We start from the raw sequence: 25,633 nt of genomic DNA on the forward strand, positions 1-25,633 counted from the left end.
TCACGGATGGCTTGTCCGTACATAATGTCCCTGGAATTGTTTCTTATTTGATATAAAATATAATAATTGATTTATTCCATATAAGAAAAGCATTATAATTTCAAAAACAACAGGTTTGTTTTTTGTGGCTGTTGAGTTGCATTTAAGTTGTTTTAGTTTTTATCTTGCTGCAAAATACTGTACACTGCCCCCTGGATAGCATAGAGATATAGTGAAGTAAATAAAAACAAACCTTGCATCAATTTGAGCAAGAGTACCAAAAGAATGTGCCACTCAAAGGAAACAGGAACAAACCAAAATATTTCTTGGAGCTGTATACTTGTCATGGTGAAACAGGCTGTACTGTATAGTAAGTTTGATTTCATGTTAAGAAAGTATGCTTCTCAATACACCCTGAAAACCCAAAATTAGATTTAGTTTTCCTGTTTTCAAGTAGCTTCAAGTGGATATTGTTAAGATAAGCAATATTTTTGAATGAGCTTACAGCATTTTGTTACACAATCAACACACTCCCATATCAATACGATTTATGCAAATGAGTTCACATGATTCCTTTCCCCTGATGTATTGCTGACTGTAATATAAGTCCCATAATGATTTCTGGAAATTGCTTATTGCCACCTGCGTCATGTACCTTTGACCTCCAGATGACTGCTTCATCTTGTGGACAGATTGCAAAGGGCCATCGCCTCCGGAGACATTCCTAACACGAGACGCGGTTAAATAACTCAGCCTTTAGGCCCACCTTTGTCCCGTCAAAGTCTCTGCGTAGAGAGGAAGAGGGGGAAGGAGGAGGAGGAGTTGGAGGAAGACAGGTTAAAGAAACATTAGTTTACAGCCAAGCAGTGACAGGTGAGCTCCTCCTTTGCACTGGGACACTGATCAGAGATGAGCTGGTGAGTTTGATTTCAAAACACTACTAATCACTCCTACTATTGTATATAGTTTTACCTTTACAATCACATATAATATAATTCCAATTATTTTCAGATTGCTAGAAATATTAAGGGTTATTACACTATAAGCAGTCTAGGAAGACGAATAACAACCATTTATTGTTTGTATATTTTTAAGTTGATCATTTTATCACTTAAGGTTTCTTGAAAACAGGAAAAGTTAACATTTTGGTAGAGCTAGCCACAGACGTGATAAGGGGTTGCATGTAGAGTAGACATTACTTGCCAACAAGTTTGGAAACTAACAGTACACTATACTTTCTTCTGCTGTTAGCATAGTAGATCAGTGAGAAGACGTTCATGAGGACAATATAGTTGGGTGTATTTCTATGATGTATTTCTGATAGTGGATCTGTTAACTTTATAATCTCCAAAGTGTCCGCTTGTTCGTGCTCCTTTACAAGCATCATTATGTCATTATGCACTCGTCACATGCAGGTTAAAGGTAGCTGGAGACGACAACCGACACAAAAGTTGGAAGCCTTAACATTTGAAAACAATTCCAACTACAAATTATTTGGATCTATATTTGTTGGGAGAATTTGACGTGTCAGTAATCAGGAAGAGCTGTATAACACTAATAGGACAAACAGTATCTCACATTAACTATGTCTAGAAGGCACATAAACACATTTTATGAGCTTCCTTTATATATTTCAGTAAAATCACTGCACTCACAATCCTTACCATGTATTCAAAGTCCAGGCTGTCTTTTTAAAGAGAGTTGTCACAAAGCAGTCAGCTGTGCCTGCTTTTAACCATTAACTGCCAGTGGAGCGCAAGGACATGGAAGATTAACTTTTCATCTGAAGCCTTCAGCACTTCTCTGGCCTCTTAAGGTTAGGGTTGTCTGTCTATTCATGAGGAATTCTAAAGTGTGACAATAGTGACAGCAAAGGATTAGTGTGCTCAAGGTAGTTTAAGAAACCATTAAATGCAGCTACTCCTTGAATAAAAGGCTAAATTAATAACAGTTGACATTTCTTGTTTACTTGTATCTAATTTTCTTTGTGTATCACTCCATACCAGCACATTGTGTGATAGAGGGCATGACACAATTTAATTTGTGAATGTGTGTGTATGTTTAAACCTTCTCCATACATTAGGACATGGCCGGGTACAAGCCAAGTGTGATATCTCTGACCAAGAGGCAGGGTCATACATTTGGCTTCTACTTGAGGGTGGAGCATGGTGAGGAGGGGCACCTGATCCGCTGCCTGGAAATGGGAGGTCTAGCTGAACTGGCCGGCATGAAAGATGGAGGTCGCATCCTGCGGGTCAATGGAACATTTGTTGATGAACTGTCCCATTCAGAGGTAAGTCGGTTGAGGAACTACCACAGTGTATTACAATTTTAATAATAACTCCTGATATGGAGCCCAGAAAATGACAAAAAGCAGGAAAAGGTTATTAAATAGGGTATATAGTACCAAGGAAATATAGTAAAATAAGGCTTTAAACATTTTCTTAAACATCAATCAGAGTAATAAAATAAGAGTTAAATTAGAATAGGCCTAAAACATGTTTCTGTCTTGGCATACTTGGCATTAAGCTATTGTATGTTTCCCTATATAACATGTCCTTACCCTGTTTCAAATGTCCTGCTTATGAGAACTAGATGGGTATATCCATTGTAGCAGGCAAGAAAGCCAGCTAACTAAAACTACATAAACCTTTTTGAATAAGAAGTCAGATGCATTTGACATTATGAGAAGATACACTAGATTACACACAGAATGTCAAGGATCCGTCGAATAATCAAAAACGTGTTTTTCCTCAATGAAGACAAGAGACATGCACATGCACTTCAAGATTATGATATGAAGATAGAGATAATAAATAATCGATACATTGGAAAATGTGTATCAAAACTAGATATACCTAGATTCAGAAATTCATCTACTAATGTTGGTAAATAACAAACAATACCCAGGGGGTAAAGTCATTTTACAGACATGGAATGTTGTAAAAGGTTGTCCACCAGAAATGTTATCTAGGACCTTCAAGGATCACAACCTGGGTGGACAACCCGGTCAACTAGCTACTGGAAAGCTACAGTGAGGGTCTAAACAATGCAACCCCTATATGAAAAAAAGTCACAAATTCTGTCTGGATCAGATGCCATCATTCTCTTTCTGATTGAATATCTCTGTGACAGTTCATGGTAAAGACACACTGAGCCAACCTATTGAAAGAGCAGAAAATAAGCTTTCAGGTGATGCCTTGGTTAAGCCTGTTCTCAATAAGGTCACTAGATGGCGCTGTGCCTTTTTTGTCTCTCCAAAGCAAAATCCATTTCAAGCAATGCACTTGTGGTCCTCTGGATTGTTTGCTGTGTTCAAAATGGGTAAATATACTTAACAGATTATTTCTATATAACATATTGAAGGGTTTACATGAATATAAACAAGGTTTGCTGCCGATGCTAAGTTGAATTGATTCAATGTTTACATATTTTTCAGTTTACAGTCTGGAAAGCTAAAGGCAGCGTAATTCAAAATGGCCGCCACTTTTAGGTTTTCTATGTTATAGGACAAGGCAAACTGAGTTAAATTTATCTGGAAGTTGACATTAAGTTCAACTTAATGTCAAATCAATACCCTTTTATTATTTGTGCAAATCAATGTCTTTGTGAACAATATCCTATTTTGATCATGAAATAAACAAAATTCCTGGTGGCAAAACATTTATTTCACATACTCTCTTCTTAGTTATTAACTAAAAATCAACAGATATGATCAGAAGTTGAACACAAAACAATCATTCAGATGAATTTTTTAAGAAGAAAAGGGAGAAAAGTAACCTACACTGAATATACACTAGGCCTACAAATGTTTTCAATGTACACATGGTGGTATTCATGATAGTGTCCCAGAAAGCTTTTTGCTTTCTATTCCTTTTTCTGTGTCACAGCTGCTGTCACTGCTCTCAAGTGTGGCAATGTGTAGCCTTCTGCATTTTGTTGCCTGTCCTTGGCAACGGCACCCTGGAACTAGTGCTGTGTACCTGGACTCACATTCAGGTTCAGGTCCGGACTCAAGTCCAGAGGTTCAGGTTCAGGTCCGGACTTATAAGTCCGGACCTGAACCCATGGCTTGTGTCAAGTTGTGTGAGTAACTAAAGTGAACTTATTGTGAGCTAATTATCAATTGAAAATAAACTCATAATCAACTCAAATTCAAACTCGTCAGGTTTATTGTGCTCCCTTCCAACTTGTGTCTACATTTCTCTACAAAGTACAAATGTAAATAAATACTTTTTGCCACTTAGTCTACAAATGACTTATGACAGCAACTACAGTGAACTACTACAAAGTTCAAACATTTATTTCATTTACCAAACTAAAGTAACCAAACAGTCCCTGAGCTGACTGAGCCTAAATCCCTAAAACGTTGCTGAAAGGTAGAGTGTAGAGTAGACTATACGCATTACACTGTTACACACCTACTATACAGTATAGGCTACACTGTAGTGACTGTACAGTCAGAGTGTACTGTACTGTCTGTACACCGTTTCTTTTCTACAACTCTACATGTGTACATTATACAGTATACTACATACATAGTGATGTACATACATACTGTTAGAAATTAAAATCAATGTTGATATGGCGTAATTTTGAATTAAATACACTATTTAATTTAAATCAGTTTTATTCTGAAAAAACCGGAAGTTCACACTATTAACTTAATACTTTTATTCTGAAAATTATTCACTTCCGGTTAGCATTAGCATGTGGCGAAATGCTACGTTTTCAAACCGTGAATCGAAGGTGAAATGACATGTGATGTTGTACACTGAGCACACTGGGATTAGCACTCATTTATTGACGCTGAATAACGTTTATCAGGGAATGTTTAAATAACCACAGACACCAGAATATACGTAAGTGCTAGTTTTTTTGTGAGTCCAAGTACCGGTTCCCGACGTTCCGGTTTTAACCGGACTTGAACCGAAACTTTTTACAAGTCCAGTACCGGTTCGGCGTACCGGTACGCAGCACTACCTGGAACTGCCTTATTCTGACAGCCACATGAGATTGTCTTGTTCATCGACACAGGCCAAGCTGGCTTTGTAGATGGTACCGAAACTATCCATTGTCCAGAGACCATCCAAATTCTGTGCATGGGGGGATTTATGGCGATGTGTGCGTTCTTTTCAGGTGCAGCAAAAATGCATTCTCTGTTAGGGGTCGTAGCTTTAGGAGCGTCAATTTGTTGTTCAGGAACTTGTATGCTCTCAGTTTGCCCAGATCAGAACTCTCAAAGTGATCAGCTTTGGATGTATATACAGTTATGGTGAGGTCTCGTGCCTGATTGAGGAGGTCATCTGTTATGGCATCGGCAGGGTTCTCACCAAACTCTTCAAGTGCAGGTATGTCCAGACTCATGCTGCTCTTGAACCATGCCCTCTTGCCAATGAAATATGGATAACTAGTGGTATCTCTACCACTCAGACTGTGGATGAAGGGCTTGGCACAACACTGTGAAGGTCCCAGTGCCACAACCATTTCATGTATAGGTAGGTATATGATTTCTGTGTCATTGGCATACGACAACTGTGTCAACTCCCTCATTCTGGACACTGTAGAGAGTGTGGAGGAAGATCCTAGTGTCAGCCTCCTGCTGTGTTGATTCAAGAGCAGGAACATCCATAACAGACCATGCTGTGAGCACCACAGGCTCTTCTTTGAATCCACCACCCAGGTAGAGATGAGTTGGGCCAAGACCAGGTTCCAGTTGTTCATCCGCACACCACTTCTCACAAAGGAAGCTCAGCAGGTTTGCTTTGTTAGCAGACACTGCAAAAAACAGAGCTGTGTACTGCTCACTGACTTCATACACTTTTGCTGGTTTGGATCTGGTATATCTCTGTTCCTGCTCAGCTGACTTGAGGCTGGTTGTAGTGTATCTGTCACAACAGAAGTGTATGATGTCAGTGCCAGGAGGCACATCAATCAGCAGCAGGTGCCTGTATCACTCAGCGATCACTCCAAATCCTTCACCTGTGTGGAAAGACCAGTGTTGTATGGCGGACATGGCATCTACGACTACTGCTGTCTAGAGGCAGTCTTTGGGCAGATCAGGGATGCTGCTTACTTTGGTTTTCTATTTCAAGATCTTCACAAGGCTCACCTTGGTCCCTGTATTCATTCTGCCATCTTCCTGGAAGAGGGATGGGGGAAGGTCACTGCACTCGTGGTTGCCTATGAAGTCAACAATGTTGAGTTATCCACCACTGGCAATGATCTGGGTCATGCGCAGAAGGGCAATGACTTCATTGCTCTTGCAAGGTGAAGAGGTTTTCCCAGACTTCTTTGGTTTCATCCTGTTTTGTGTATGGAAGGTGTTTAGCTTTACAACACTTGTCTTCTTCTGGTCACTGGACAGTGACTCTGACAATGCCTTCAAACCATCTGCTTTCACACTCAGGTTGTCCTTGACTGTGGGATCTGCACACTCACCAGTAGATATATTGATCAGGGATGGTGTGGCTGTCGTGAATGGGTTGGTCTCTACTGCTGCCATGACCTTGACTACCATCTCTGCATCCCTGTTGACACGACTCCAACCAGATTCATGGTGGGGGCTGGAGGAATGGAGGTGCAGCGTAGACTTGAGCTCTGCAGAGATAGCTGCAGTGAGTGGTTTTGTGTAGACCCACTTCATCCTGGCAGCACGATTGAGTGTAATGCCATCCAGACCACTTGCCTCCTTGGCATCTGCATTATATGTCTGCTCCAGAAGTATGTCAGGAGAGACACCATTGTGGTTCCTTCCAACAAATGCACCTGCCATCAGTGCTTCATGTGCCTCAGGGGCTGTCTCTGGCAGTTTCTTCATCTCAGACAAATACAGACGCAAAGACTGCTGCCCGTATTTGTAGTGTCCTGCTGCAGTGAGGTAAGGTAGCATCCGTGCTGATTCACAGAGATCTCCTGCCCAGTAACCTTCCCGCTGGTAGTAGATTAACCTGTGGAGAATGTCTGACATCTCTAGAAAGATTGACCAGTAAACTGCAGAGATTCCTGGAAAAGTAACATCTGTTCTTGTAGGATTGATATATGTGGACGTGACATCTGGATGATCACCAACTTCTCAGTAGCAGTGGTGTCTTTCTCAAACAAAATCTTCACAACTTTTTCTACTTGTGACTGCCAGTGTTGTGTTTCTCTGTCTGCTGCACATCCCCCAAATGCTTGCCAGTACAAGCGCCACATGGCCTCACTGAGGATCCTGAGAGCATGCATGGTTTGGTAGTAGTCAGCCTTCTCACCAAACATCTTCTTGGCAGTCCTTTCCTGAAACAGACCAGCTGCAACAAGAATATCCTCTGCACCTGCATCCCTGATGATTTTGCAAACAGCCTTCATGTGTTAGGGAATAATTCTCCTGGACTCCTAGATATCTATCCTTTTTGCCCTTTGACGTTTATGACCAACCCTCACGTCTGTTATCTCCCTTAAGGAAAGGGGCTGCTTCAGCCTATGTTGTTGTTCCCATTTTATGACCGGGCAACTCTCGGTCACAAATGGTTTATTGTTGTGATAACGCTGGAACACTTCCTTCTCGGTGTTTGTGGACTCCAAGGTTTGTAATCTTGAAGGCCATAAGTGTCAGATGCAAGTAATTCAGTGTTCCCAGCTATTTAGGCTATCTCCTCAAATATGTTGATTACTCTGTGAATGAGTTAAAAGGTCTAGCAAGAGAGAGGCGCTTCAGAATTGACGTGGAAACTCTCCTGTGAAGTCAGAACTTCTGGCTTGTGACTTGTGATGTGAATTCTCCGGCCGAAGATCCTAACAAACCATCAGTGTTTGACATCAAAGCTCCTGCTCTCCCCGTGTCTCCTTCATGAGTCGGTGACTCCCACTGCATTGCTACACAGAAGTTTCCACCACATCATGTAGTTATGAGCTTGGTGAAATCCCCCCAGCAGCAGGACTACATTGCAGAACTCATCTCTGTGCTTGTCTCTGATGGCAACTGCGAGTTCATATGTAGCCTGATCTCCAATGATAATGGTATACTTGTCTCCCAGTGCATGCGATGTCTTGATCAGCTGTTTCATTTCTTCTTTCAGGACAGCAGGATCAGTTAGAGATGCTGGGATGAGAGGAAGATAGCCAATGATACTGGCCGGTCTGTGTGGGTGGAGGTCTGCACAGAAGGCAGAAAAGCCAGGCAGTCCTGCTTCTGCATCTGGAGGAGCATCCAGCTATTCTGAAGTTGTAACCATTCTTGCAAGATGCCACATAAGCTGTGCCATCTGAGGAAGTATCCAGACTCTCTAGCTTCTCAATATGCTCAAGTGACCTGGACCTCTGCCTGTCTTTAGCTGAGACGTGTCACATGGGAGCAGGTAGGTCAGTAACATCTGAGAGAGTCTTCTTTCTGTCCGAGGTAGAAGTGGGGAGTCTGGCACCCTCCTGGACCCGCACAATCTTTTGGTTTTCAATTATGATTGCAGTGGTGGCATTCAAACTCCCACCCTCCAGTGTCTTCTTCTTCCAGTCCAGATTGTCCATAGCAAGCACATGGGGGATCTCGCTGTTTTTCATCATGGTCTCTGGGATGTAAACACCATCCGTTTCAACCTGCTGCATGACCTAACTTTGTTATTTGTTTGTTAGCTATTTTCTGTTCAACTTCTGATCATATCTGTTTATTTGTAGTTAATAACTAAGAAGAGAGTATGTGAAATAAATGTTTTGCCACCAGGAATTTTGTTTATTTCATGATCAAAATAGGATATTTTTCACAAAGACATTGATTTGCACAAATAATAAAAGGGTATTGATTTGACATTAAGTTGAACTTGAAGGGAGGGAATGCTCATGACACGCATTTTTAAATAATTATCATCCGATAACACAGACCAGTCTCTGCCAGTCTTTTTTTTTTTTTTAATCCGATGACGTTATCAGTGATTTTAAACTGATTCATTACCGAAATAACATCAACCCTGTGGGCGGCGCCATTTTGACGAGTCACATGACTTATTTTACCGGAAGTGACGTGAACTATGCGTTTGGTGTCGAGGACAAATTGACGTATGTGCTTTGTTCATGTTATTTACTCTAGTTACTCTCTCAATTCTATAGAAATATGCCTCATTGTATCGCGAAACATTGCCACAATTCGGATAGGAACAATCCACGGAATGCTCGGTTCCATCAATTGCCAACGGGTAAGCGTAGGAAGTACGTTCGGAGGCAGTGGCTAGCGAAATGTGCTCGGCCCGAACCGAAAGATCCACAGGCGCATGTATGCAGCGAACATTTCAAGTTTCCGGACGAAACATAAAATGGGATTTATTAATCAACCATTACTTAATGGGGATGCAGTGCACTGCCAATGCCAACCAGCGTAAGCACATTACGCAGCAGACTTTACTTATTGTTTACGACGTAAGGAAGCAGGAATTGCAGGACCCAGAGCGCACGGAGCACAGAGCGGACAGCAGATAACGGAATTGCAGTTTTATTGCTTATAGATTATCAGAACATTTCAAAGGGGACACAGTCACATTGGATATTAACCTATGGATTAACTACATCATCGTTTTTATCGTTGTAATGCCATTGAAGACCAGTTTAGACCAGACAAAGACCAAGGTAAGCCATGTTAGCCTAGCGCATGTTAGTACCTAGCGCCACTTGTTTTGATGTACGTTTTTGTTGATAACGTCGCGAGTTTGTATCTTTCAGTGTTGAGGTGGGCACCGTTAGATTCTGTGTCTTTACGATCATAAACAATGTGTTGGATGTGCAGCTAGGATAAGTAATAAGGGAGCTAGGAGTGATTTTCGGTGCAGTAATAGATTAGCATTTTTCGCTCGGGGCTAATTCAGAGGCTCACTGTTAACATTGTGTGTTTTTTTTTAAGAAAAAAATGAAAAAGATCAGTTAAATTAGTTTTTTTTCCCGTTATATGGATATAAAATATTCATAGTTTATTAAATATTAAGGTTCCTTAGACGTTGTTTCCTGCAAATGACGCAGGTTGTATTTGGATGGAATGAATACCTATAGTGATAATTCAAAGTAAGTCCGCCTGGACTTTATTTTTCTAAACTTCTTCCTCGGCTGACGAGTCCGAACTCAAATACTCTGCCATGTTTTCGTCGTCTGTTTACAAAGTGAACGCATAGATGACGTCACGACCTAGTTTTTCGGATCATGTGACTACTGAAAATGGCCAAAATGGCAGCTACCTGACGGAGTATACAGGTTTTGATAAAAAAGAGCTATAAAATCATTATTTACCGGGGAATATCGCTGATTTCTTCAGGGTATGGTTTAAACATAATGTTTCACTAAATACTGAAGTTTTGATTAACTATCTAATGACTGGAGCCTTCCTTTAATGTCAACTTCCAGATAAATTTAACTCAGTTTGCCTTGTCCTATAACATAGAAAACCTTCAATTAAAGGGTTTTGCAAAGAAAGTGGCGGCCATTTTGAATTACGCTGCCTTTAGCTTTCCAGACAGTAAACTGAAAAATCTGTAAACATTGAATCAATTCAACTTAGCATCGGCAGCAAACCTTGTTTATATTCATGTAAACCCTTCAATATGTTATATAGAAATAATCTGTTAAGTATATTTACCCATTTTGAACACAGCAAACAATCCAGAGGACCACAAGTGCATTGCTTGAAATGGATTTTGCTTTGGAGAGACAAAAAAGGCACAGCGCCATCTAGTGACCTTATTGAGAACAGGCTTAACCAAGGCATCACCTGAAAGCTTATTTTCTGCTCTTTCAATAGGTCGGCTCAGTTTGTCTTTACCATGAACTGTCACAGAGATATTCAATCAGAAAGAGAATGATGGCATCTGATCCAGACAGAATTTGTGACTTTTTTTCATATAGGGGTTGCATTGTTTGGACCCTCACTGTAGCTTTCCAGTAGCTAGTTGACCGGGTTGTCCACCCAGGTTGTGATCCTTGAAGGTCCTAGATATCATTTCTGGTGGACAACCTTTTACAACATTCCATGTCTGATTTCCTAAAAAATTGTGTTTTGCCCCCTGGGTACAACCTATTGGGACGTTAAAGAAGAGTTCTAAAGTTTACATTTTTTAATTTGAATAATTAAACCAATAGTATTATGTAAAAGTTAATCACGGTTGTTTACCTGTCCTTTTACAACATATACGTGTTGGTGTCCATATGATGGCATCGTGTTTGGACAGGTACAGTATCCTTCTTAAGACGTTCTTCTGCTGTTTGTGTTTCCCCGGGACAGGTGGTGGACATGGTGAGAAACAGCGGACCAACAGTCACATTCCACATCCTGGATGAAGCCTCCTATGTGCAAGCTAAAGCACAGGAAGTGAACCTGTCCAACCCTCAGAGCACACCAGTGGCCAATGGGGTTTCCAAACAGGATCTAAAACCCAAACTGTGCTACCTGGTGAAGTCCAGCTCAGGCTATGGGTTTTCCCTTCGGTCAGAAAAAAGTGAGCTTAGCATGGCAGAGTTAGGGGATCACAATTTAGGACCAAAAGAGGACGGGTAAATGTATCTACCAATGTGGGGTGGAATTGGTTGAATAGAAAATGTATGAAGCATATATAGCAGGGGTGTCCAAACCAGGGCCACAAACAGAAAAATATACGAAGGGCTGGGCCACTTATAGAGATGAGGTATATTGCCTCGTAAGTTAAGTTATAAGCTAGCAAAATGTAGGTCAATTAGGCTTGATACATGAATATGCTTTAATAAAAAACAGCCTACATCACAGCTCTCTATAGGGTTTCATTTATCTTGTTGGCAACTCATCCCTTAAAACAGAAGCGTCAGAGTGATTATATTAAGAGGAAATATGAAGGGTCTATTTCATGCTTGTTATTAGGGATGTCCCGATCACCTTTTTTTGCTCCCGATCCGATTCCGATCATTTGATTTTGACAATCTGCCGATACCAATGTTTCCCGATCCGATCTTTATGCAATGCATTAAGAGAAAAAAAAGGTAACAGATAACGGCTGGTCATCCAACGCGATGCATTCAGCTATCTTGGCTGTTATTGTTTGGCCTTTTCACTGTTCTGGGGCAGTTTCTCTTTCCTTTTAAAAGTCTCTGAAAGTGTTGGTTGTTTCAGTGCCGTTACCTGAGTGGCCGCTGTGTACTCGCCGTGTTGTTGTTGGTGTTTGTTTCTCAGGTAGCGTATTAGATTGGTCGTGTTGAACGTAGCTCTGTTCTTTCCACCACGCGGAACCTCTGCCTTGCAAACATTGCATCTGGCTGTTACACTGCCTTCGCTTTCAATTTTATAATACTTCCAAACTCCTGACATTTTCTCTGTCCCTACTCCCGAGTCACCAGCTTAACGTAGCCTCTCGTTAGCTTACTGCTACTATTAGACACTGCGCCCACTCTGTTGCCAGATTTCAGAGAAATAAGCAACCAGGTCTATGAAAACAAGCCCAAAGAAAGCAACACATACATGATGTTGTGTAATTTTAAACCAAAACTAAGTCCTCAGGATGACTTTAAGACGTGAACATGGTCATTTTTGTTTTGTAACATTAAATAATAAAAAAAAAATTTATAAAAAAAAAAAAAAAAAAATCCCGATCCCCGATTTTTTTTTCCCGATCGCCGATTTTTGGAAAATAACGTGAATGGCTCCGATCCCCGATCACGTGATCGGATCGGGACATCTCTACTTGTTATGTAAATAAGTTATTGGGCTTATTTTTATCTAAGATTTGTTAGAAAATGTTTTCAACATGAATTGACTGAATTTATTTAAGTGGGCTTAAGTGGGCTTATTAACACATGAATACTGTGTAATATATTTTAACATATATATTTAAGAAGTACAATATAAGAAAAGCACAAGTTTCATTGGTGGGCCATATTTCATTATACTTTTTGAATTTGCTGAGGGCTGCTTCAAAATGGCCCGCGGGCCGCATTTGGCCCCCGGGCTGTAGTTTGGACACCCCTGATGTATAGGTTGTAATTATTGGGTTTATTGATGGTCAATTAACCTTTTTACAATTTCTAATACTGTATCAATCATGTGTTTGATAAGAACCTTTTCGTTTTCCAGATTGTGAGATGTGTTATATTATATCCTCCTCCATTATGACAGGTTCTTTGTGGTACTACACAAAGGTCTTAAACTCATCAGACAGAGTTTTGCTGACGTCGAATGGGTTTAACCTTGCGAAAAAAGTCCATACTTCCATACTGGCAATACCACTGTTAGATGTGGTTTCAGGTGCAAAAGAACACTTTTCTGATTGCAACCAACCGCACCCAAGGAGATGCGGACTTCAATTTCAGGCTTATAGGACATTGTATTCTTGCAAAAACCTTAGTCAACATTTTTGTAATGGGTTTATGATCTACTTGCTGGTTGACTTTTTCAATACACCCTGATTTGTTTTTGAAATGACCATAGAGCAGTCGTGTATGCTTCAGGGAAAGATCAGTATCACAGGTTTTAACCAGTGTGGGTGTGTTTGGTTTTCATCTTACAAATGTAACCCTTTCATAGTGTGTTTTCAGTTCCATAAGGTTCATTGCAAGCTCCACCCTCTAGCGTCACTTCTGATTCCAAATTAACAAGATTGCGTCCTCCCAACACATTTGAAAAGGTTTCAGAAGGTCCAAAGTGAGAGGGAGGGTTGGAGTAATTAAAAGCAAAGCAAGTGCCATATTAGAGTTGGATGAAACCCAACTGCCAAGAGATTAGCAAAGCCTGGGGACCTTAGGATGTCCTTATTAAGAGCTCATGACTTAAAAATACGAGTCTCTGCGTTATTAAGGGGTGTCTTATTAGATACTATAGTATCTATAGTATAGTATAGTATATGTACTATAGTTTTAACCAGCCTGGAGATGACTGTGTCTGTAACATCAGCTGAAATATCTGTATTTTTTTCATACCTTCCATAACATCCTCCAGGTGAGCCGGGTCTGTTCATGACAGAGGTGATGCAAGGAAGTGTGGCTGACAGGGCGGGGGTCAACGTCAAAGACCGCCTGCTGGAGGTCAACGGGGAGAGTGTGGAAGGCGCCACACATGAGCAAGTAGTGGAGAAGATCAAGCTGTCCGGCGGCAGCATCATGTTCCTGCTGGTGGACGAGGAAACAGACAGGCAATACCAGAACAAGAAGATAGGAGCATGGTTAGCCACAGCCAAGCACCTCCCTCACCAGCCACGCATCACCGACATCACCAAAGGACCGGATGGCTATGGCTTCCTGCTCAAGGAGGACGTTAACCAAAAATGCAAGGCCATTTATATTACACATATCTGGTATTTTAACGCAGAGAGAAGTCCGGCTTCTAACAGTGTGCTCCTTAACTCCATGCAGTCCACTTCCTGAGGGACATAGACAGAGGCAGCCCAGCAGAGAAGGCAGGTGTGAAGGAAATGGACCGACTAGTAGCTGTGGACGGAAAGGAGGTGGGAGAATGCAACCATGGGCAGGTGGTGGACATGATCAGGCAGAGTGGAAACAAATGCTGCTTTCTAGTGGTGGATAAAGCCACAGACCAAATGTATAAGCAGGTGAGTCGGTGGGAAACAATATGCGAGACATGATAAAAGTGTGATGCAACAATTTGCACCTATAAAACAAGCATACAGTATTGTATCCAGTACTTCCACCCATGTTCACTTTGTATAACTCTAATTAGATTCTGACAGTTTGCAAAAAGTTATTGTTTCAAAGTAAAAGCACAACAAAAGTCAGCTTTACATTGCTAAGTTTATATTTCTGGCAGTATAAGGATTGGGCAAGTCTTCTACCGTTCATTTGTGTACGTTTTTAAGCTCCATAACTAGAAAAGTGTAATTTGAATAAATATACCCTATGTTTAAAGGTATTTAAGTGGTATTAACGTGATTTAAAATGGGAATTTAGGTTGAAAAGTTCAGCCTCTAAGGGTATAAAATGGTAGTTAGGATATGCTTTGTCAAAGTTAAGAATATAAGGGAACCCTTGGTAAATATAACATCATTGTTGTGTCCCTAACAGGGGAAAGTGTCTCCTATGCTCTTCTTGGAGGAAACGGGAGATTCAAGCTCACCTCCGAGTTACACAGAAGCCCTGAATTTACCTGCTCCAGTGTGGCCATCCACACCTGTTCAGGCGAAGGAGGAGGAGCTCAAGCCTAAACTGTGTAGGATGGAGAAAACCCCGGCTGGCTACGGCTTCCACCTGAACGGCATCGTGGGGGTGTCTGGACAATTCATCAAGGATGTAAGCATTAAAGGAATGCCCGCGATTTAATCTTTTCAAATGCAGATCAAAGTGGTGACGCACAGTGTTTCAGGTAGTTAGCGGTGGAGCCGCTGACAGGGCGGGTCTGCAGGAGGACGACATGGTGGTGGAGGTGAACGGAGAGAATGTGGAGCAGAGCGGCCACGACGAGGTGGTGGCACTGATCCGCAGCAGTGGCAGCTCTCTGGAGATGCTGCTGGCTAACAACAATGACCAACTCAAAGCTAAAGGAGTGTCCATCACACGCCTGCTCCTCGAGGAAACTTCTTATGCCCAGGTCCACACTGCAGACACTCCAGAGGAGGAAGAGAAACATGAAGAGAAGGCCAGACCTGAGAGCCCACCTGAACAAGAACGAGAGAGGGTGAGTGGGGATTCTCAGTACACCTCTTTGTTCCAGAGTCATATATCTTGACATGAATTTTCTAACAGATATTCCCCAAACAATAAATCCTAATAACTGAGTCGATCCTGACTGTTCCTCAAAAAACACCATGGACTTAATACGTGTTTTGAGTGAAATATCTTCCCAAATATTGGATGTATACATTTCGTAAAGATGCTTATGACCCCCTCAGGATGAATTGGAACAACTTCCCAGATGTTTTTTTCTCCCCATAATCGATTTCATCACAATTACCTTGTTTTATGGCTTATTACCTCCTGCACAACTAATGAGCCTCAGCTATACTTTGTGTTTAGTGACAGTTAGCATGCAAACAAAATAGGCTATGAACATTGTAAATAGTTTATCTAATGATCTCCTTCCTTCCCATGTGTCCTGTGTTCAGTTTTTTAGGTGTACCAGGTACAGGTTAATTGCATGTATGTTGCTTCTATTTATTGGTAAATGTCTCAAATGTTGCTTCTCTTCTCTTCTAGGCTAAATCATCTTCATCTCAAGACAGTCTCGATGAGAGACTCTGAGAAGCCACCAAAAGGACACGCTCTCCGATTTGTCAATCTAATGTTGATCCAACGTCGTTTTAAACAATCAACTCTAGGGGCTTCACACATTTATATCACAGAAGGACAGTAAAGACTTTTGAAATTCATTGTCAATATCTCAACCATGTAAAAAGTGTTCTTGAATATCTTTTGTTCTTCCCAATAGTAGATCTAACATTTTTGTTATTGAGCATGTGCAATGATCTTGCTAACGAGTAATGTCTGGCAAAACTTATGTTACCAATATATCTAAGCTAACAATGTTGCCAGAAAACACTCTGGCGTTTAATGTATTTTTTTCTCTGTGCAAAGATCTGCCTTTATTAATGTAATGTTGAAATAATTAAACATTATTGTTCTTCGTTCTACAATTAAATTAAATGAATCCGGGAGGTGTGTGGCGCAGTGGCTAGATCCTTGGTCTGGGGATCAGATGGTGACGGGTTCAAACCCCACTGCAGTCAGCATGTCGTTGTGTCCCTGGGCAAGACACTTCACCCCAAATTGATCCTGTGGGGATTATCCACAGTATTGAGTATGTAAGTCGCTTTGGATAAAAGTGTCTAACAAGTAACATGTAAAGTAATGAATTACAATTTCCATGAACACAAATAAATGAACACAAACTATGTGAATTAAGTTTACTGGGTTTTTGTTTCCAATTATTGAATTACATATTTTCTGTCATGATGGAAGACCATGAGTTACATCATGATCTTTCCTTAGTCCATGTTCACCTCAGTAGGAGAGCAGCAGGGATGTGCCGTGAACAGAACAACTCCAGTGTGTTCAGACAAAAGCAAATATAATGAGAATTAAGGGGCACAGAGAGCAAAGTGTTTGCATTCAAATGTATGTTGAATTAACAATATTTGTTGTGTTTTTTCCAAATTTGCTAGCAGCTAAATGCAATCACTAGTATCCAACAATTAGCCATTCCTGATTCAGGAACAGGCAGTCCAGATAATTATGTCCCATATATATAAAAAAACCCTGGTTCCTGGATATCCCCCAGGGTTCAGGGGTCACATCCAGAGATGCAGGCGATCAGAGGGACATTTGTTTCTCTGGGGCCTGCTTGTGGGCGAGATAAAGGAAGAGGATGCTGGACAAGGCGCTGACCAGGAAGATGACGTCAAACCAGCGGTGGTAGAAGTTGAACTGCAGCTCTCCCAGAACCTCCGTCACGATGGAGCGATACTCCAGCGGCATGCTCATACGCATCAGCAGGACAGATGATACAAAATACATCCCCTGGTGGAGTGAGACACACAGAGAGAACGTTTAGGTTGACTTGGTGTTTGTAGGATGTGCTCTGTTAAAAGATTACTACAAAGCAGCTCACTCACCATGATCTGAGCAAGGACAAGCACGATGACATTGGAGGACTTGCTGCTCGATATCGCATAGAAGAACTAAAATACCAAGAATAATTCAATGGTTGGTTAAAAAGTATCAATAAACACTCACACATGAGTTAGCCTCAAGATCTGTAGCCGTTCCAACATGTATGTATTTTACCTTAGTGAGGGTAATGAGTAAGCCACGGATGGACGTTACGATTATTATTCCCACCAAGATGAAGGAGATGTGTTGGGACCAAAACTTTACCTGAAAAGGGAGAAACAACCAAAGATTAGAAACAAACTAGGAAATGAAAAGAAAACAGTGTGTATAGACTATAGAGCATGTCATTCTGCATTCATCGTTAATTTGAATTTAAACGTTCTCCCATACTATTTCAGTTGTAACTACAACACAATCAAATAACTGCCTACACAGAAAAAGATTCAAAGCGATCAAGACCAGGATCACTGCAGCGGAAGGAGCAGAGATGATAATAAGCCAGCAATTATCTTTACAGGAGGTCATGCAGTGTGGCATGTGACTATTTCTGCAGATGTGTGTGTGTGTGTCTATGACTTACATCAAACTGGATGCCCAACCAGTTCACTGTAATTTCAATACCCCTCGTCACTGGATCCGTCTTTCCAACTCGATCAAACACAATGTTTATTGTGGCCTATGATGGACAGAAGATGAATTGTGAAAAGTGAATCAAGGTACATTTTTAACTGCATTTTTAACGATAAAGATTATTTTGCGGATTGTGATTATGTATTAGTACTTAGTACTCACATTATTTACTTCCTGTGTGAGAGTGAGGGAAATACAACTTAGCTAGAATAGAATTGTTAATGTTCTCACCATGAAGATTTTCCAAACACAGTAGATGGAAAAGAAGTATCCGAGGAAATTGAAGTACTTCCCCTTGAAAGTCTTGGAGTACTCAATTCGCTCCTAAAGATAAGGAAAGGTGATGAATCATTCATTGCATGTAAGAGAGGTAATTAAAATGAGTCAGTATAGATAGAGGTGAGGTATGTGGCATAGCCCAGAGGTTAAAATCCTACATTTCAGTTTAGCAAAAGATATCAGGCTCTTATTTGTGTGGAAACCATTGAAATGACTGATATGGGCATTTTATCTGATCTGCATGAACCATGTGACAGACCAAGAGCAGAGCTGACAATACACTGTCAAAGGTTTATCTTTAATGTATACATTTGATCTGATCTGGTCCTGTGGTGTCATACTATATATATATATATATATATATAGGAGCAATAAATCTGGCGGGGGAGGAGAAATTGTGCACGTATTGAACAGCAACTGCTTTGTTTTTATATTATAAAATGATTAAGTTATGTTTACATAGTGTGTATAAAGTTTAGGTAGGTACTGTGTGGTTGAACTCCTAAGGCTTTGGAGTATTAAAGCCTCTTTTTGTTCATTATTGTGTAGGATTTTTACTGTATGGTTAAGTCTAAGCAAGTCTAAGTAACTGCTGCAGGAAGCCCCTTTTAACAAACAGACCCAGATAATAAAAGAGACTAAACCAGACAGGAACTCCATAAAAAAAGCTGGACTCGATGATTGATCATAGCCAATTGTGGGATATCAACTTAGCCCTAACAACTTTTTAGTAAATGGGATTTAAAGTAGCGGTTTTCAGTTATTTTCTCTACCTTTAATGTATGCTTTTAAGCCTGGCTCCCCTTACCAGTACCAACCACACTGCCTACTGTAATAATCTCCTGGGGGGCGGGGGGGAAGGCACAAACAACAAACATGTACAAGGTGCACAACAACTGGGGGGAAACTCCTGAAACTCCTGCTCCCTGGCTAAATGACGCTAATAGAACCATCCTTCGGGCAGCAGAGCGGAAACGGTGGAAATCCAAACACCATGACGACCTCCTAACCTATCAGGCTCTTCTCTCCTCTTTCTCTGCTTCGATCTCTCAGGCAAAAAGCACTTTCTTTCAAGATAAGATCCAATCTTCCTATTCCAATCCCAAAAAACTATTTTCAATCTTTTCGACCCTCTTGGACCCCCCCAAAGCCCCTTCCCCCTCCTCCCTTCTGTCAAGCGACTTTGTTAACTACTTTGAAAAAAAGGTTGATGATATTCGCTCTTCTTTTTCTGACTCACCTTTACTCACCGCTGGGTCACTAGACCCTCCTTTCACCCACACACTAACCTCCTTCCCCCCTCTCTCTCCAAGTGAGGTTCTTACCCTCATTACCTCTGCCAGTCCTACCACCTGTCCTCTGGACCCTATCCCTTCAAACCTCCTTCAGACTATCACTCCTGATATTCTACCGTTTCTCACCCATTTCATCAACACTTCTCTAACTTCTGGTCACTTTCCAAACAATCTCAAGGAGGCAAGAGTAAACTCTCTCTTAAAGAAACCCACTCTCAAACCGTCTGATGTTATAAACTACAGGCCTGTCTCTCTCCTCCCGTTCCTGTCTAAAACACTTGAACGCGCTGTCTTTAGACAACTCTCCCGTTATCTCCATCAGAACCACCTTCTGGATCCGCACCAGTCTGGTTTCAAGGCAGGTCACTCCACAGAAACTGCCCTCCTTGCTGTCACTGAGGAACTGCACACTGCGAAAGCAGCCTCCCTCTCCTCTGTCATCATCCTTTTGGACCTGTCTGCTGCATTTGACACGGTGAATCATCAGATCCTCCTTCGCACTCTCCAAAAACTTGGAGTTTCAGGCAATGCACTTTCCCTCCTCACCTCCTACCTCAAAGACCGTAACTACAGGGTAACTTGGAGAGGGTCCGAGTCCGACCCTTGTCAATTAACTACAGGGGTCCCTCAGGGCTCTGTTCTTGGTCCCCTCCTCTTCTCCTTGTACACAAGCTCGCTTGGATCAGTCATTAGCCCGCATGGTTTTTCATACCACTGCTACGCTGACGACACCCAATTAATTCTGTCCTTTCCCCGCTCAGAGACCCAGGTCGCCGCACGCATCTCTGCTTGTCTAGCTGACATCTCTCAGTGGATGTCTGCTCATCACCTCAAGCTCAACTTTGACAAGACTGAACTGATTTTCCTTCCGGGAAAAGATTGTCCCACTCTTGACCTAACAATCAACATCGGGACCTCTGTTGTTTCCCCGACTCAGACTGCAAGGAATCTGGGTGTGATCCTAGATAAAAAACTGTCCTTCACTGCAAACATCGCTGCTACAACCCGCTGCTGCAGATACACGCTTTACAACATCAGGAGGATACGTCCCCAGCTGTCCCAGAAAGCAACGCAGGTTCTGGTCCAGGCTCTCGTCATCTCACGCCTAGACTACTACAACTCCCTCCTGGCTGGTCTACCTGCATGTGCCATCGGACCTCTGCAGCTCATCCAGAATGCAGCGTCTCGTCTGGTCTTCAACCTTCCAACCTTTTCCCACACCACTCCGCTCCTCCGCTCCCTTCAATGGCTTCCAGTAATTGCTAGAATCCACTTCAAAACAATGGTACTTGCGTACCACGCTGCGAATGGATCTGACCTACTTATATGATTCTGTTTTCTTCAAGTTTGTGTCTTCCTAGTCGAATGTACTTATTGTGAATCACTTTGGATAAAAGCGTCAGCTAAATGCAATGTAATGTAATGTAATGGAAACACAAACACACAGCCACACCTGGACAAGGTCTACAGCTGGGAAACCTCTACACCAGGGGTGGGGAACCTTTTTCCTCTCAAGGGCCATTTACATGTTTCCAACTTCCTCCGAGGGCCGTACAAATGATTGACCTCTGCTTAAAAATACTAAAATCACAGCCCATTCATTTGGCCTTTCTTTCATGCTGTGCAAAGAAAAAGTAACCTCTTGCACGGCACGTGCACGGTTGTGGCATGACCACCAAAACAGAAAGATATTGGACACAACATTTGTGCAAATGTAGTTTCCTATCCATGTGAACATGATTTAAGTGTGGGGGGGTCTGAAAAGATTTTTTTTTTAAAGCATCAATCTGGTGCACTTTGAGAGCAACATTAGGAGATCTATGGATACATCTCTCAACATCCATATGAAACAGAACTGTAAGAAGATTTTCTTTTTCTTTATGGATATTTTACAAATCACTCCCCTTTCAAACTGTATTCTTGTTTATTAATAACAACTTTTTTTTACTGTCATATAATATTTATACCTGTTTACTTTATTCTCTTATTTTTAAATAACTATATAATGATCATATAAAGATGTGCCTGACTGGTTGTAGAAAAAGCTTCTCATATGTGTTAGCATAGCTAGCTAACCAGATGCTAATAACAACAAAGTAATTGACTGTATGATCAGTATGACAGATGAACAGATCGCCACTGGGCTTACAACTAAAGACACAGCAACGCAACAACTGCGGCATGTGTACGGCTCCTTATGGGTACTGCAATTTTTGGAAGTCCCGGAGCGACGTTCCGGTGCTCTCCGGCATAACTGCACCCCAGAGGAGACATATACCACGTGATGACACCTTAGGCTCGTGTTGTGTTCAAGGACCCTGACCTTGGCCAGGAAAAACAGGCACTCGCTTGTTTAATTTGTTTGCGGTCTAGATTTTATTTTGTATTTGTTTATAAATTACCTCGAGGGGCGTACCAAATTGTCTCGCGGGCCGTATACGGCCCGGGGGCCGGAGGTTCCCCACCCCTGCTCAACACTGATAACATGGAGAGAGATTGTTATGGAGATGAGTCTTGCTAGTCGATAAACGGCAACACGTATTATACTTTAATTGAGCCTTATGAAGGAGTTATAAAATAATAACAGCTACTTAATATGTATGTCATACAACAATTAAAGTAGGCTCAACTTGTAATACGTTTAGTTTATTGATACTTATGGGTATCAAAAACAAGCTGCTTAACTCCTGAGCTTGCACTATTTTTATTGTTGTTTTTTTATGTCCTGTAATTGCGTTGATGAGGAACCTGCGACCAAAGTTTATAATTCATTACATAACTACACCGTAGTAGATATGACAATACACCATTTGAGTATTTCAATCTGTGGACAGAACACTGGCAAATTATCGCCTGTTAGTTGATAATGGTAAACATGTAAGCAAACAGTAACTTCTCTTATCTTGCTTCTTTTTTTTTTTTAGCTTTTTCACTTTAAACAAATGCCTGCTGCGGCCTTAGAACAAAACCTTCTCCAAGGTACATTTCTTACTTTGGTGGATTGAAGGTCCACAGTCTCCAGAAAGAGTTGCCGACTCAGCTCCTCTAGAGCATCAACCTCCTGCTGGATCAGAGAAAGATCTGGAGAGAGGAAGTCAAGGCTGACATCTACTAAACATTGCCGACAATAAGCACATACAAAAGCTTACAATGTATACTCTATGGTTATACTGAATATAAGTGTGAAGGATACTTTCGCTGCCTGGTGGTGTGGAGGTTACACTCTTGATCATGCCCCAGAATCCAGTCTGTTTGTTCTGGTCTTCCCCCCGCTGGTACATCTGCCTCCGCGTCATGGCAATTCTACACAGAACAAATACCAGTGGCAGAATCATTATTTTAATTAAAATAATAATAATAATAATAATAATAATACATCCAAAAAAATGTACTTACCTTTTCTTCTTGCTTACAATCATGTCCATAGTCTGTAGCAGCCTTCTTTCCAGAGCAAGTATGTCACTGTCTGTTACATTTCTGTGAAAGTAACAAAGCAGGAAGCATCAAATAAAAGACAGCATGTTTCTTGATAACAGGAATATATTGTATACAAAATATTCTGATGCATTAGATGACTTCAATTAACAGGCTGTGAGTTACAACTGCTAAAGATAAAGTCAGAGAAATCCCACAGTTGAGATTACCTGAGGAAATAGGACATGTATGTGTACGGACAGTTGACTGCACCAAAGCCAGACAACAGAGCCATGAGGGTGACTCCGATCACACCAACACGGCTGATCAGCTGCTCAATGGACAGGATGCCTGAACAGAATAAACACAACAGAGTGAAACCATGGGTCACTTGCTTTTCAACACTCTCTACAAAGGCCTATCAAAATACGAAAAAGGGCATAAATGAGGCATAAAGGTGCCCAGAGGAGAAGGATACACACTCACCATGTTTGGGACTAAGGATTGGGAATGGGTCTCCCAATTTCCAGAAGAAATACATGAAGGTGAACCAGACCATACAAGCGAACAGAAGCTTCTGTCTCTGCACTATAATAGAAATAAAGAAAATAGCTTTCTGTGACATAATGTGCGAGAAAACAAAATATGGCAAACATAGTTGTTCATTTTATTGCTAGTTACAGTTTTTTTGTCTCAATACACAGCTAATCAGCTTTACTTACACAGACGTATGTTGCTGACAACAAAGTAACCAATGTAGAAAGGCACCACAAAGATAAGGACCAGCAGTATCACATACAGGTTGAGCTTCCAGTGAAAATATCTAGAGCTGTGGGAAACACATGAAGGTTATATTCTAAAAAAAAAATGTTTACATACAAAATAAACACATTTATTTACAGTACACAGAAAATGTACTTACGTGCTACTCATGGCACCAAGGATCTCAAAGATGATAAGCTCAAACATGGTACATGAAAAGGCAAAAGTGATGGAGAAAACCACCTGGACAACATACTGTCGTATCTGCAAACAAACACAAAAACTGTCAGGACTTCTAGGCCTACAACTTTATCTGTGATGAGACAATGAAAATGCATTTGAGTGTTTCTCTCAATGGAATACTTATTATGCCAATACACATCCAGGATTACTACTTTACCTCATAATCTTTAAACAGCTGCCGCATAAAGAATAACCAGCCAAATCCAAAGAACAGCACCTGTGTGGGCATCAATGGGAATTAGTTGGAGGAAAGAGGGAGGTGGAAGATTATGTTATGTTATTAAGTTTATGAGTTACCATCAGACTTACAGAGTTTATGATACAAATGTTTTCCACAAGGACAAGTTGAAATGTCACAGCAGGAAAAGCTCAGGGTTAAATAATAATATAGCTGAATTCAGTCATGTATTGCGCATACTGGCTCACTTTCATGACTTATTGGAACACTTGAATCAGAAGCAGATTTTTTTTATAAATGATCAATAGATTTTTGAAGAAAAATAATAATATAAAAAATAAGAACTCAAATCCAATAAATATATTGTCTTATATGTCCAGTATAGTAATATCGGTATGGAATTTGAGTCACTGGTTCACATGAAATGGAAGCTAATACAAATATATAACTATCCTTGTACATTTATTTTTCTAATAAGAGCTAGATAGCACGGAGAAAGTGAAAGTAACAGTAGTTTTGTGACGTGTATTGATGGTCATTATGTGAAACCCTTTAGGTAGATAAACCTAAAACTAACTTCACCGCGTTTTTTTATTTAGCTGAAAGATATTCAAACTTCGACAGGGCTCCACAAGAACAAGAAGCCTGCAGTTCAAGATAGTCACAAAGCTTAGAAAAACATCTAATATAACGTTAGCTAAAAATATGCGAAGGTATATTCTTGTTCGGCAAAATAAATACAATAAACAATGTGTTGACTTTACAGACTCTTGATTACCTGTGAGGTGAACATGATGACTGAGTCCACCAGAAACGACATGATGATGTCGTCTGTAAAACAGCCTTTAATCCGCAATAAAAACGACCGTATACCTAAAGAAGGGTCGAGGACAGATTCAATTCATACTGAAGTGAGACACCAATCGGTCCTTAGATGTTTGAAATGTTGGTAATGTTGGCAATGAGCTCATTTTAGCAGCATTGTTGTTCAGCTGTCAAGTTACAACGGTAGCCCATGTCAGTACGTCATCTAAATGAGTCCGACAAATCCACTTCCGTCGAAAAACTGTGACGCTTCATACTTTAAAAAAGAAACTAAAATGCTCGGTTGTATTTTTGTTGTATACATTTTATGATGACATACTTAAACGATTTCTGAATTTATTTAGATTTGAGATAATCATAAACTACGATTTTTTTGTTTGTAATTTCCATACATACCTGCAGAAGGCGACAAAACAGCAAACTGCTCCATTTCACCACCACTTTGTCTACTACTACTACTACTACTACTACTACTACTACTACTACTACTACTACTACT

At 40.9% G+C, this 25,633-nt stretch overlaps 2 protein-coding genes across 3 annotated transcripts; one reads left to right on the forward strand and one right to left on the reverse strand.

Annotated features, from left to right (window-relative positions):
- The first annotated feature begins 787 nt into the window (after window positions 1–787).
- On the forward strand, window positions 788–16,805 carry pdzk1 (PDZ domain containing 1). Of its 2 annotated transcripts, XM_034109975.2 has the most exons (8): window positions 788–896; window positions 2,063–2,272; window positions 11,213–11,426; window positions 13,889–14,215; window positions 14,302–14,498; window positions 14,968–15,192; window positions 15,266–15,577; window positions 16,096–16,805. In XM_034109975.2, the coding sequence occupies exons 2-8, from the start codon at window positions 2,066–2,068 to the stop codon at window positions 16,138–16,140; spliced, it is 1,527 nt and encodes a 508-aa protein (XP_033965866.1). In that variant the 5' UTR covers window positions 788–896; window positions 2,063–2,065; the 3' UTR covers window positions 16,141–16,805. The 2 variants fall into 2 exon arrangements, with proteins under 2 accessions (XP_033965866.1, XP_033965867.1); XM_034109976.2 differs by lacking the exon at window positions 16,096–16,805 and having other exon boundaries at window positions 15,270–15,414.
- Window positions 16,789–25,339, reverse strand: LOC117466617 (Golgi pH regulator). Its single transcript, XM_034109978.2, has 14 exons — window positions 25,088–25,339; window positions 24,289–24,348; window positions 24,049–24,152; window positions 23,849–23,955; window positions 23,613–23,714; window positions 23,357–23,477; window positions 23,109–23,189; window positions 22,906–23,015; window positions 22,705–22,793; window positions 18,370–18,462; window positions 18,089–18,184; window positions 17,683–17,772; window positions 17,511–17,576; window positions 16,789–17,415 (listed from the first exon to the last, which is right to left on the reverse strand). Exons 1-14 carry the CDS (start codon window positions 25,127–25,129, stop codon window positions 17,209–17,211), a joined length of 1,368 nt encoding a protein of 455 aa, XP_033965869.1. The 5' UTR covers window positions 25,130–25,339; the 3' UTR covers window positions 16,789–17,208.
- Window positions 25,340–25,633: the final 294 nt, after the last annotated feature.

Source organism: Pseudochaenichthys georgianus, chromosome 21 (genome assembly GCF_902827115.2).
Source record: "Pseudochaenichthys georgianus chromosome 21, fPseGeo1.2, whole genome shotgun sequence".
Classification (NCBI taxonomy): domain Eukaryota; kingdom Metazoa; phylum Chordata; class Actinopteri; order Perciformes; family Channichthyidae; genus Pseudochaenichthys; species Pseudochaenichthys georgianus.